This window comes from Saccostrea echinata, unplaced genomic scaffold, assembly GCF_033153115.1.
Source record: "Saccostrea echinata isolate AGI-Se365-2 ecotype Australia unplaced genomic scaffold, CSIRO_AGI_Sech_v1 ptg000029l, whole genome shotgun sequence".
NCBI lineage: Eukaryota > Metazoa > Mollusca > Bivalvia > Ostreida > Ostreidae > Saccostrea > Saccostrea echinata.
In genome coordinates this window covers 39,592,203-39,605,895 of record NW_026889778.1, presented here as the reverse complement: position 1 = coordinate 39,605,895, position 13,693 = coordinate 39,592,203, and the positions used below count along the sequence as shown (strand labels likewise).

Sequence of the window (13,693 nt, the reverse complement as noted above, 5' to 3'; positions counted from 1 at the left end):
CCCCCAGGGGTCATAATTTGAACAAACTTGAATCTACACTACCTGAGGATGCTTTCATATAAATATGACCAATTAGGGCTTTGCTGTTCTTGAGAAGATTTTTCCTATATATTTCTATGTAAAACTTTGATCCTCCATTGCGGCCCCGCCCTACCCCCAGGGGACATGATTTGAACAAACTTGATTCTACACTACCTGAGGATTCTTCCGTATAAATATGACTCATCATGGCTTTGCTGTTCTTGAGAAGAAGATTTTTAAAGATTTTTCCTATATATTTCTATGTAAAACTTTTATCCTCCATTGTGGCCCCGCCCTACCCCCGGGGGTCATGATTTGAACAAATTTGAATCTACACTACCTGAGGAAGCTTCCACATGAGTTTCATCTTCCCTGGCTCTGTGGTTCTTGAGAAAAAGATTTTTAAAAGATGCTATTAATTTTTCACTAATTCTTTATTATCTCCCCTTGAAAGAGGGCATGGCCCTTCATTTGATCAAACTTGAATCCCCTTCACCCAAGGATACTTTGTGGCAAGTTTGGTTGAAATTGGCCCAGTGGTTCTTGAGAAGAAGTCGAAAATGTGAAAAGTTTACAGACAGACGGACTACAGACAAAATGTGATCAGAAAAGCTCACTTGAGCCTTCGGCTCAGGTGAGCTAACAAGAGGCCCAAGGGCCTAAACAGTCACCTGAGTATAATATAACAATTTAGATGATCCATAAAGTTTAAAATGAACTGAAAGGTGAAGCTTTGTTGCCCAAAAGCAAGAAAAATGGGGTGATCAGGATCAACAAAATAATTAATCTAGTACAGTACCGACCAGACACAACCTAACAGAAAGCAAACCCAGAGCGCACCCCGGGTTCGCTCTCTGGGTTCGCTCGGGGTGACCCCGAGCGAACCCGGAGTGCACCCGCAGCGAACCCGCAGCGAACCCAGAGCGAACGCTGAAAGCGAACCCCAAATTCAGTAGCAGTCCCAGAAAGCGAACGCACGTTCGGTGTTGCGTAACAGAGCTGTCAATCAGGATTAGCGATTAACTCATCGGCGCGTCGACCAATCAACATGCCGAACAGGTCTGTCAATCAGGATAAGTAATAAAATGCGTTGACCATCAGCGCATCAACCAGTCAACAGGCCAGTTTGTAATCTAAACATTGTACAAGCAAAGCGTGTGAATGTACAGTGCAAAAATATTATTAAAATGATTTTTAAACATGATTTTATATTTATATATTTTACTTCTCAAGACAACATGCAATATTTACACATCTATTTTCATTTTTTTTTATTTTTAAAATCTGTTAATACATTATATATTTTATCATCCAGGTAGCATGTTACATGTGTAGTTACATATTTATTTTATTTTTATTTTTAAAATCTATTAATATATAAATATACAGTGCGTAAATTTATCAGACAATAAGTACTTTAATTCATAATACAAAAGAAGAAGATAATAATGGTTATAACAGTTGTTTCTAAAAATAAAAATTGAAAAAACTGGTTTTTGATAAATTATAGAATTTTATTATCTCAAAATACAATATAAGAACATGTACGTGTTTTAATCTAATTATTTTTTATTTATTATTTCAATTTACATGCACGTTATAATTTATCCAGATAACATCGAAATTATCGATCTTTATAATTGATCATGAAAAAAAATTAAATGTACATTGTACAGTATAAATGTGCATTATGTCAATACGTAAATTGGAGAATAAAATCTCATTTTTTTAACTACTATGATATTTTTTTTAATTAATCTTTTACCAAAATTTAATAAATAGCTTGGTTTAAGTACATGTATATTGGGAAAGATTATTTTGTCAATTCTAATTATCCTACATGTAGACCTTACATTGTATGTTTTTGAATTTTTGTAACTACTTGCAAGTCAGTCTAAAAAAAAATAAACAAAAAACAAAAACAGAAACCCCCCAAAAAAAAAAAATACGCAAAAATGCTTATAACTTTCCTTTGCGTCGATATGTATTATATATACAGGTTTACATGTTCACGAACCTCTTAGATGTACTACATGCATTTTTTGAAATACTTTATATGGATATAAAAAAAAAATTCTAGATGGGTACGTTTTGTACTTGTGCATGAGTAATTCCAACATAAGTAAATTGAACTTGCAAAGACACCTTAATACGAAAACATACATATAATTTTTCATTACATAGGTACCTGTATTTGAACTTTGTAATTGTCATAATTATTTAATTTTAACACTTTCATATTTATAGTTTCAAAGTGAGGCCAAGGTCATCACGTGTCGGTAATCATCCACCTGTTTTGAAGATATTACGGGTGCTAAGAGCTATTGCAGTGTTTTTTTTAATTGACACTTGCTAGCTGGATGTATACTGTCTCCATGGTCACGGTATACCTGAGTATTTACTCCCCCTACATTCAATGCCCCTTAAGTTACATGTACCTTGTTTGGGCATGTTATCAATGAGAAATTCAATTATTATTCTTATTTTTTTTTTATTTTTGAATTTGGAAACGTCATAGTTCTTTGGTACGTTGCATGAAGAGTACATGTTCATGTAATTTGCTGCCACCTGAATGCTGAAAATCAGTAAAATAGCTTTAAAAGAGAGAGAGAGAGAACGCTGTATATTATTTGAAATTAAAATCGCTACAACCGGCCCATAGAAAACAATTCGAGTACGGAGAGGGGTGGGGGGCTCATCGAAATTAAAAAACAACATCGGACGTTATTATCTTAATTTCATCTACTTAATCATGCGAGTTTACAGTGATTGAATTCTTGTTTTGTTTGTTTTCTTTCTTGTTTTTATTTATTTTTAAACATTTAGAATTTTGTTTGTTAACATGCCGCTCCAGTATGTACATATATGTAATGGGGGGGGGGGGGGGGAGGGGGGTCATGAATTAGTAAGGAACACAAACTATTCAAATGATCATTTACTTGAAAACTACTTAAAAAAGTAATATATTCTTATCAGTGGACCAGTTATTAATTTTTGTTTGTTCGTTTGTTTTGGTTTTTCGATTGTTGTTTTTTTATAAGTCTTCCGTTGAACTCTCCTTATAAAACAATGATTTATAGCATGGAAGTAAATTATAAGTGATCTGTAAAACGAAACTCAAGTTACACTGTATGAGAATTTTTAGTGATTATCACGACCTACATATACATGTAATGGACGACAACCTAGCTTAAATGTAAACTGCTAAATATGAAAACTTAGCATTTTACGTGTACAGTATGTCTCAGCTATTTCATAGATAAGATCAAAATTCAGTTGTTTGTCTTTCAAACATTTAAATTACGATTTAGCAATTGCGATTACAATTGGAAGTTCCAACTTATTTTTAAAACGCATGAATAATGTAAACAAACGAATTTGAAAGCTTCTTTTTTTTAATTTAAGATACTTTTATCAATTTCACTCCATCCGATACATCGAAAATAAATTTAACACCTTTTCATCTTTTTCTATCGAGATTTACTTACATTTAGCTTGTAAGTTAAGAAAAATAAAAGTGATAATTCTACGTCGAATGTACGGTGAAATTCTTGAAAATTTATCAACGTTCTCCATATTGTCACTTACATGTACATGTTTCGATCGCCATAAGAACAGTAATGATCGATTTCACTACTGTATTTGGAATATACAAAGGGCGGGGCTTACTGGCGGCAAGATTAAAGCGGGGTCCGCTTCACGCATGAGTGCATAAAGCGAACCCGGAAAGCGAACGCCGGGTTCGCTCTAGCAGACCCAGAGCTGACCCCGAGCCAACGCAGAGCGAACCCGAAGCGCACCCAGAGCGGTCCCAAATTTTCTGAAAGCGGACCCGCAGTGGACCCCGAGCGAACCCAGGAAGTGAACCCGGGGTGCGCTTTGGGTTCGCTCTGGTGTTAGGTTGTGTCCGGTCGGTACTGTATTCATTGACAGTTTATAAATTAGGTTCTAATCTGTTCCCTATTTATCACTATCACTATACATTATATCAAAAAACTATCAGTGCTTCTGTACTATTTTAATTTCTTGATGAAACCTCTTACATTGGCCTCTCTTGGTCTTTGATGAACATTTAATAAGACAAGTTATTTTTGTTCCATTTTTATTTATCTATTACTTACAAGTCTGCCTGATCAGTAAAATTATGAAAATACTTTTTATATTATACAATAAAAATTCTTGCATAATTCTCTTATTCGATTAACCTTTCAAGCACATTGTTTACAGTGATTAATTATAAAAAGTAAACGGCAAAGGGGAATAACTCCTCTCAGTAGAATACAAATTAATAGAGCCCTGGCCAGGACCAGAACACATGACCAAATGGTCCAGATGTCCAAAAATCTGGTAAAAATACCCTTCCTTATTAAAACTTTTAATCTTTTTGCCTCTGATATGCCCAAGTGCAGAGAAAATTTTTAAAGAAATAATGCATTTTTACTACAGATTCTCTATATTATCAATAGAGCCCCCCCCCCTCCCCACCGAGAAACACTAGAGTCTCTCACCCTGGGACCAGAAGTTTGCTCATCATAAGTAATCACTTGTTTACCTGCTTAACACTAAGGAGAAGACAGGATTATTTAATAGAATTAATGCATTTTCACTATATTATCAAGAGCCCCACCCTTACACCAGCACATCTGACCCAGGGTCATGCAATTCACTACTCTGGAAGAAGCACTCTTGCTCATCATAACTATATACTTAGCTTCTTTGCTTTTTAACCAGAAGCAGAAAAGAATATTTTCAAAGAAATTTTGCTTTTTCACTATATAATCAATAGAGCCCCCCTCCAAATTTTTCACTAGAATCCTTTACCCTGGGGCCATGAAATTCACAATTTTGGAAGAGGCATCATTGCTTATTATAACAATGTACTTACTTTGTTTCAAAAATACCCAGGAGCAGAGAAGAAGATTTTTAAAGCATTAATGCATTTTCACTATATAATAATTAGAGCCCGGACCTAACATCGGAACCCCTGATCCAGGGGTCATGAAATTCACTATTTTGGAAGAGTCACCCTTGCATATCATAACTATATATTCAATTTGTTTCAGTAACATCCAGGAGTAGAGAAGAAGATTTTCAAAGAAATAATGCACTTTCACTATCTGATCTATATAGCCCTGCCCTAGCACCAGAACCCCTGACCCTGGGGCCATGAATTTCACAATTTTGGTAGAGTCACCCTTGCTTATCATAACTATGTATTCAATTTGTTTCAATAATACCCAGGAGTAGAGAAGAAGATTTTCAAAGAAATAATGCACATTCACTATATGATCTATATACCCCCCCAAGCACCAGAACCCCTGACCCTGGGGCTAGGAATTTCACAATTTTGGTAGAGTCACATTTGCTTATCAAAACTATATATTCAATTTGTTTCAATAATACCCAGGAGTACAGAAGAAGGTTTTCAAAGAAATAATGCACATTCACTATATGATCTATATAGCCCTGCCCTAGCACCAGAACCCCTGACCCTGGGGCCATGAATTTCACAATTTTGGAAGAGGCATCATTGCTTATCATAACTATGTATTTAATTTGTTTCAATAATACACAGGAGTAGAGAAGAAGATTTTCAAAGAAATAATGCACTTTCACTATATGATCTATATAGCCCTGCCCTAGCACCAGAACCCCTGACCCTGGGGCCATGAATTTCACAATTTTGGTAGAGGGCTCAATGCTTATTACAATCATGCCAACATTTTGACTGCTTGATGTCCAGGAGTAAAGAAGAAGATTTTTAAAGATTGCATTAATTTTGGTGGTTTTAGCCCCACCCCTCAGGCCCCAGGGGGGCAGGGACCATGATATTCACAAATTTTGTTTCCCTTCACACATAGATGCCATATGCTAAAATTGGCTGAAATTGGTTCAGCGGTTGCAGAGAAGAAGCTGAAAATGTTCAAATGTTAACACACGACGCACGACGAATGACGACGGACGAAAACAGATAGCAATAGGTCACCTGAGTGACTCAGGTGACCTAAAAATGAATTCCATCATATGACACGCCTAAAACAATGAGTCTGCTAAACTTTCAAACATCTGCAATAAGTAGTTGCTAAAAATCTGCAACCAACATTTGTAATGTATGGTATGCACAGATGCACGGATAAACAGGAAGTTGACATCAGATTCTCACAAAAAGAGTCCCATGGGCCACAACGCTCACCTGAGTAACTTTGGCCTTGCTATGTTTCATCTGATTATCCTCCTTGTAGTACTTATTGTAGCCCCGCCCTACCCCCAGGGGTAATGATTTGCATAATTTAGAATCTACACTATCCCAGGATGCTTTCATATAAGTTTCAGCTTTTCTGTCCCAGTTGTTCTTGAGAAGTACATTTTTCAAAATTTTTCCTACTTATTTCAATGTAAAATTTGGATTCCCTATTGTGGCCCCGCCCTACCCCCAGTGTCATGATTTGAACAATTAGAATCTACACTACCCCAGGATGCTTCCACATAAGTTTCAGCTTTTCTGGCCCAGTGGTTCTTGAGAAGAAGATTTTTAAAGATTTTTTCTACATATTTTAATGTAAAATTTGTATTCCCTATTGGGGCCCCACCCGACCCCCAGGGGTCATGATTTGAACAATTTAGAATCTACACTACCCCAGGATGCTTCCACACAGGTTACAGCTTTTCTGGCCCAGTGGTTTTTGAGAAGATATTTTAAAAGATTTTTTCTACATGTTTCAATGTAAAATTTGGATTCCCTATTGTGGCCCCGCCCTACCCTCAGGGGTCATGATTTGAACAATTTAGAATCTACACTACCCCAGGATGCTTCCATATAAGTTTCAGCTTTTCCGGCCCAGTGGTTCTTGAGAAGAAGATTTTTAAAGATTGTTCCTATATATTTCAATGTAAAACTTGGATTCCCTATTGTGGCCCCGCCCTACCCCCAGGGGTCATGATTTGAACAATTTAGAATCTACACTACCCCAGGATGCTTCCCTTTACCCAAGGATACTTTGTACCAAGTTTGGTTAAAATTGGCCCAGTGATTCTTCACCAGAAGTTGAAAATGTGAAAAGTCTACAGACGGACAGACGGACACACGGATAAACAGGAAGTTGTCATTGGATTCTCACAAAAATGAATCCCATCATACGGCATGCCTAAAAAAAGAGTCTGTTAAAATTTCAAGCATCAGCGATGAGCAATTGCTGAGAAAACTGCGACCAAAATTTGTTAAGGACAAACACACAGACACACAGACAGCTAGACAAATGGACGCACAGACAGACACACAAGGGTAAAACAGTATATCTCCCTCTCCTTTGGAGCGGGGGTATAAAAAACGGAAATTGCTTCTTAAAGGCTTGAAACATCTGTATAAATTAGATTCCTGCAAAACTTGGGTTTAGAAATGAGCTCAACAGTGCTTACACTATTTGAAATACCTCTGAAATGAAAAAGAAATATTTTGCTTAAAATACAGTGTATAACTATATGAAAGAAATGTCCCTCACTTCTACTTTCATTTTTCAAATGCATCTGCAAATGTGTACTTTGTTAGGTCATACAATGTATCACATCTACCAATAAGAAGGCCTTTGAGAGGCACATTATGGTTTAAAGGGGATAAAACATTAACTCTGTTACATATGGAAAATGTATAAATGACCTGTGCCCAGATACCCCCCCCCCCCAATCTAGCTTCTATAGAATTAAGGAATAACTGTCTGATTTTTCAGTTTCATGATGTGATCAATCGATTGGCTTGCGTGATAATTTGCATAAACACCGAAGGCGTTTATGCATAAAATTATCACGCTCTTGATTCTGCAAATTCACGTGCTACAAGCCCCACTTCTGTCTCTATTTGTCCTGCCCCGCACATGATTTTTTTTTTCACCACGCCTATCGATGAACCAGAAGATTTATGTAGAAATAAAGTATTTTTACTATTTGAAATTTTATCTCAGACAAAAAAATTGGAAATGTAAATATTACAATATAAAAACAAAAGCTTGGTCATCAAAACTTACAGTTCATTGTGCTGCTGTCACCAAGGTTTATTTCACAAATTAAATGTTGATTGTTGTTTGTTCTCCTGAGAGGTTTGTTATCTAAAAAACATTTCATCTCAGGCTGTATTTCCAAAGCTGGGACAAAACTGACACTTTGAGTTTGTTTCTGAAATATATACATAAAACATATTACATAAATTTCAATTCTGAATAGGTCAGTGGGTGACAGCATTCACTGTGTCAAACTTTTATCACTGTGAAATGAATCTAAAATCAAAATCTTTACCTATGTCCACAGCAGAGCTCTTACCAATAATAAATATGAAAACTAAATGTGTCAGGGTGACACCAATGCCCCCACTGACATGCAAGTTTCAAATATGTAGAAGTTCTTGGGTTTGGAAACAAGAGGCCCAAAGGCCTTAATGGCCACCTGAGTATATTGTAACACTGTAAAGGATCCATAGAGTGAAAATAAAATGAAACAAATTAAGCTGATTTATGAAGTCATGTTGCTAAAAAAAAAGAGCAAAAGGATGATCAGGGATCAGCAAAATAATTAATTCAGTGCTCAGTAACAAATCTTTAAAGTTGATCTATTTACTTGCCTGTACTTATCCCCATTTGTCGCTATCCCCATGTGGTCTAAGCAAAACAATACTTCTTGAGCACTATTAAGGGGATGAAGGACACATGATCACATGACTGTTTAATTACATCATAGTCTCCGTTTATAAAAGTGCAAAACGTGTAAACCATCTGTTCTTGAATAAATTTTTGACAATTTGTTTCACTTTTATTAGCATCTTATATTAAAAAAAATATAAAGTTTAAACATTCTTGTAAACATTAACAAATTATGAAATAGATTGATCCATCCCTCTGTTTCCCTAAACTGCACATCCAACTAGTCGGTGACGTCATCCACGATCTGTTAGTACAGCAAGATCATACTACGTGAATACAGGAGTGGTATTATTATGTAAAAACAGGTCATAAACAGTATATGATAATATATTTTGAGACAAGAGGCCCATGGGCCAAATCGCTCACCTGAGCACATTGGCTAGGCAAAAGCACAAATCAGTTCATTGAAAAGATTACCCGGGGGAGGGGGGGGGCTTGAATTTTAAGCTATCTGATGATGCTTCCATGTCAATATAACAAATGGCTTTGTTGTACTTGAGAAAATTTTTTAAAAAATTCCCAAATATTCCTTTGTAAAAATTTGATCCCCCATTGTGGCTCCTCCCTATCCCAGGGGTCATCATTTGAACTTGAATCTACACTACCTGAGGATGCTTCCAAATCAATATGACAAAACATAGCTTTCCTGTTCTTGAGAAGAAATATTTTTTCTATATGTTCTGATGTAAAACTTTCGATCCCCCAATGGGCCCCACCCAACCCCTTGGGGTCATCATTTGAACAAAATTGAATCTACACTTCCTGAGGATGCTTCCATATCAAAACGACTAATCATGGTTTGCAGTTCTTCAGAAGACTTTGATCCTCCATTATGGCCCCATCCTACCCATGGGGGTCATGATTTAAACAAAATAGAATCTACACTAGCTGAGGATGCTTCCATATAAATATGATCAATCAGGGCTTTGCTGTTCCCAAGAAGAAGCTTTTTCCTATATATTTCTATGTACAACTTTGATAGTGCATTACAGCCCCGCCCTACCCCCGGCGGTCATGATTTGAACAAACTTGAATCTACACTACCTGAGGATGCTTCCATATATATATGACTCATCATGACTGTTGTTCTTGAGAAGAAGATTTTTAAAGATTTTTCCTAAATATTTCTATGTAAACTTTGATCCTCCATTGTGGCCCCGCCCTATCCCCGGGGGTCATGGTTTGAACTTGAATCTACACTACCTGAGGATGCTTCCATATAAATATGACTCATCATGGCTTTGCTGTTCTTGAGAAGAAGATTTTTAAAGATTTTTCTTATATATTTCTATGTAAAACTTTGATCCTCCATTGTGGTCCCGCCCTACCCCCAGGGGTCATGATTTTAACAAACTTGAATCTACACTACATGAGGATGCTTCCATATAAATATGACTCATCATGACTTTGCTGTTCTTGAGAAGAAGATTTTTAAAGATTTTTCCTATATATTTCTATGTAAAATTTTGATCCTCCATTTTGGCCCCGCCCTACCCCTGGGGGTCATGGTTTGATCAAACTTAAATGTACACTACCTGAGGATGCTTCCACGTGAGTTTCATCTTTCCTGGCCCTATGGTTCTTGAGAAGAAGATTTTTAAATAATGCCATTATTTTTTCACTTATTCCTAATTATCTCCCCTTGAAAGAGGGCATGGCCCTTCATTTGAACAAACTTGAATCCCCTTTACCCAAGGATACTTTGTGGCAAGTTTGGTTGAAATTGGCCCAGTGGTTCTTGAGAAGAAGTCGAAAATGTGAAAAGTTTACAGACAGACAGACGGACAGACAGCTAGACGGACGCCGGACAAAATGTGATCAGAAAAGCTCACTTGAGCTTTCAGCTCAGGTGAGCTAAAAAGGGCAGCACAAAAATTATTTTTTGTATTTCCGATGACGGAAATCTTATGTAGGTATATCTTATTTTGCTTATTTAGCTTACGAGTGATGTCAAAGTTGGTTTTACCCGTACGCGAGAAATGTAAACATGACACGTTTTTCTCATGCTTATGTCTTCTTTAACGATGTCCTGTGCAATATTGAGGTCAGCTTCACCATTCCAAATTTTTACATTTAATCAATAATATGAAGGACTTGCATTTCTATGTACCGTATTTGGCTGAATACGCACTTTTTTCCCAAAATAATTTTCTGTGAGAAAGGGGTGTGTATTTTACACCACAATGGGATTTTGATAGGTTTTTCTTTCATGTGAAACACGGCTATCATATTACGCACATACCGTAGTATTACCTAGAGACTTGTGCAATTTCTTGCTGTTTATTGCCGTATTTAAAACTTCAGAAAGTTATTGTTGGAATGTAGACTAGTTAAAAATGTTATATTTATAACCTTTTGATAGTTAAATTAAATTTAAAAGCAAGTTAAAATTAATTTGAGCTGCATGTTCATCGTCTCCGTGTAGGCCGCCATTAACGATGTTATATATAGATGTTCACACATTCTTTGCCATGTGCTTCCGTAATCATAATACACATGTACCTAATCAGTCAGACACTCGGTCAAAAAAGTAATGTCATTTTTTAATGAAATACAATAAAATAAAATTTATTTTAGGCTTTAAATAACTCAGTGAAAATTCATTTCAACATAAACACCTCTCTATACGTCCCAATGAATGGAAGCCAATGTTGTGAACACGTGCGCTTGTCACTTGATAATTACCCCTCAACACCCCTCCAGGCAATTAAATTGTTTACTGACTCCAAAGCATTGTTTTTACAGTTAGAGCACTGATTATTTACTGCCCTTATTAATGGCTTTGATTATTTTTTTTGTTAAAAATCAGGGGTTGGTTTATGATCTTTCGTATGTATAAGCGTGTGTTGATTACGACACATTAAACAGTTAAACGCTTGTTAAATGTAATTTCACTTTACCTTATATCGGCCTCGTGTTAAAATGATTGAGAGTTAAAAAAGGAAATATGAAGTATGTTGAAACTTGAGTGTTATCATTTACTCGTGCTCTGTAGAAAATAAAATATCCACAAAGATTAACTCTATGTATGAAGACATATATCCCACCTTTGTACATCATTTTTCGCAGCTTTGGAGGTGTGTTGATAACTACACTTTATACAATTGTTAAATTTTGATTTTATTTTTTATAACATCTGAATTCAGCTATTTATTTAATTAATTAATTTCAAATTCAAAAGACGAAAATCGTAGTCTATGAATACTTTGATGTTGCAATATCGCTTGCCCTGTTGAATTTACATAATTTTCAACATGATTACCTTTAACTAAAAATAAATATGCAACAATATCTCGTGCTTTGTTGAAATAAAATTATTTCCACAAAGAATATTAGAATATGGCGATGTATAATTTCAATATCACTGTTTGCTAAAAAAAAATTAATAATAAACTCTGTTAATTATACTTTAATGCAACATTATCTCGTGCTTTGTTAAAATAAATAATTTCCTCCAGATTGCCGCGATATGGAAATTCAAGATTAAAATATAAAAACGCATTTGAATAAAATATCGTGTTCTGCAAATTTTCGGCACTTTATCTCCGCGCTGATTTTCATAGCAAATTACCGCGATTTTCAAAAGTTCAGAACACCGCTAGGTAAAATTTTCTGCTGCGTATAATACAACCGAACTGCGTTTTTTCTCCCAGTTTTAGGCTCAAAAAGGGGGGTGCGTATTTTACACCAATGCGTATTATATTCAGCCAAATACGGTAAATTTAAAAAATTGAATGATAGATTTTTTTTGCAAATTAAATTTTTTGTTGTTTGTCTTAAAAAGTAAGTAAATTTCCCTATCCAGATGCAGCGTGATTGAAGTAACTTGCTTTTTTGAATTTTAAACCCTATTCATACTCTGAAACATGTCCACTTACATATTTTTTATCTATTCCTTAAAAATCCCATTATAGTAATGGGCCCGGAAACATGGAGAATTCAAACTCCATTTAGAGACTCTAGGGCACAGTATTTGTTAATCAATATCTCTAAAATAAGGTAAGAAACCTAGTGACATAACTGCTTAAGATATGTGGGACATACTTAATTAGAATTATACAAAATATGAAAAAAATTGAATGACAAGTATTTTTTCAGCTCAAGGTCCTTCTTCCCCTTAATAAACTAATTCTCATTCCCTCTCAAAATGGCCTCAACATTTTCTTAGTCTTGGAAGAACATTTAGGCTGGCTGAAATTGATTCTACATTTAACGTTACCTATAAATTTCAAAACCTAGAAGGGAGGGAGGAAAATAAAAATTTGAAACAAATGAGAATTAACTAATATACATGAATTAAAATACTGTCAATATTTGTGCGTCATGTAGGCTTATTGTTTAATGATAATTTTCAATAAATCTGTAAGTTTAAATGATAGACTCAGCTCAAATACACCTCACAGAACACCATAATATTGTCTTTCTCTACAGAATGCAGTTTTAGTTGCTAAAAGTAAAGGCAAACTGGAAAAGAAACATTTAAATACACAGATTTGTTTTTTTTTTTCAAAGTGCCAATCTCTCTGAAACCTACGAGCACAAGTTACGTTAAACATAGAATTTACTTTACATGGACAGCTTTAATGTACAAATTTAAGATAAGGTATTTTTGTCCCATTTTTATTTACCTATTACTTAAAAGTCTACTGACCATTAAAATCTTTGATGGTTTGCACTTGCAGACTGACTGAAATGTGTTTTTTTTTTTTTGAATTTGGCAGTCTTTCCATGATCAATGACGTAGTTTATAATTATAGTGAGCGCAGCGAGCTCAATAGACTGTGTAAGAACAGAGGAAATTCAGAATGTAATCTGTATATTCGTCAGGCAAATTTTCCTGTGCAACCTTCCCAGAATTCCTTCGCTACAAGGAATCAATGCAATAATGGCAAATAAAAAGTCCCACAGTTATCATGTATTAAGATTTTGTTCTTGCAGAAAGCTTAAACGAAACAAATGCCTTTCGTTACAAAATTGCACAAGGC

The 13,693-nt window shown here is 35.4% G+C and overlaps 1 protein-coding gene across 1 annotated transcript in view; it reads right to left on the bottom strand.

Annotated features, from left to right (window-relative positions):
- LOC133195298 (plexin-A4-like) overlaps positions 1-13,693 on the bottom strand; it is a 169,035-nt gene that overhangs the window by 106,700 nt on the left and 48,642 nt on the right. Inside the window, exon 6 of the mRNA XM_061331149.1 lies at positions 8,040-8,187. Within this exon, the coding sequence (XP_061187133.1) occupies positions 8,040-8,187 (148 nt within the window). The remainder of the gene's footprint in view (positions 1-8,039; positions 8,188-13,693) is intronic.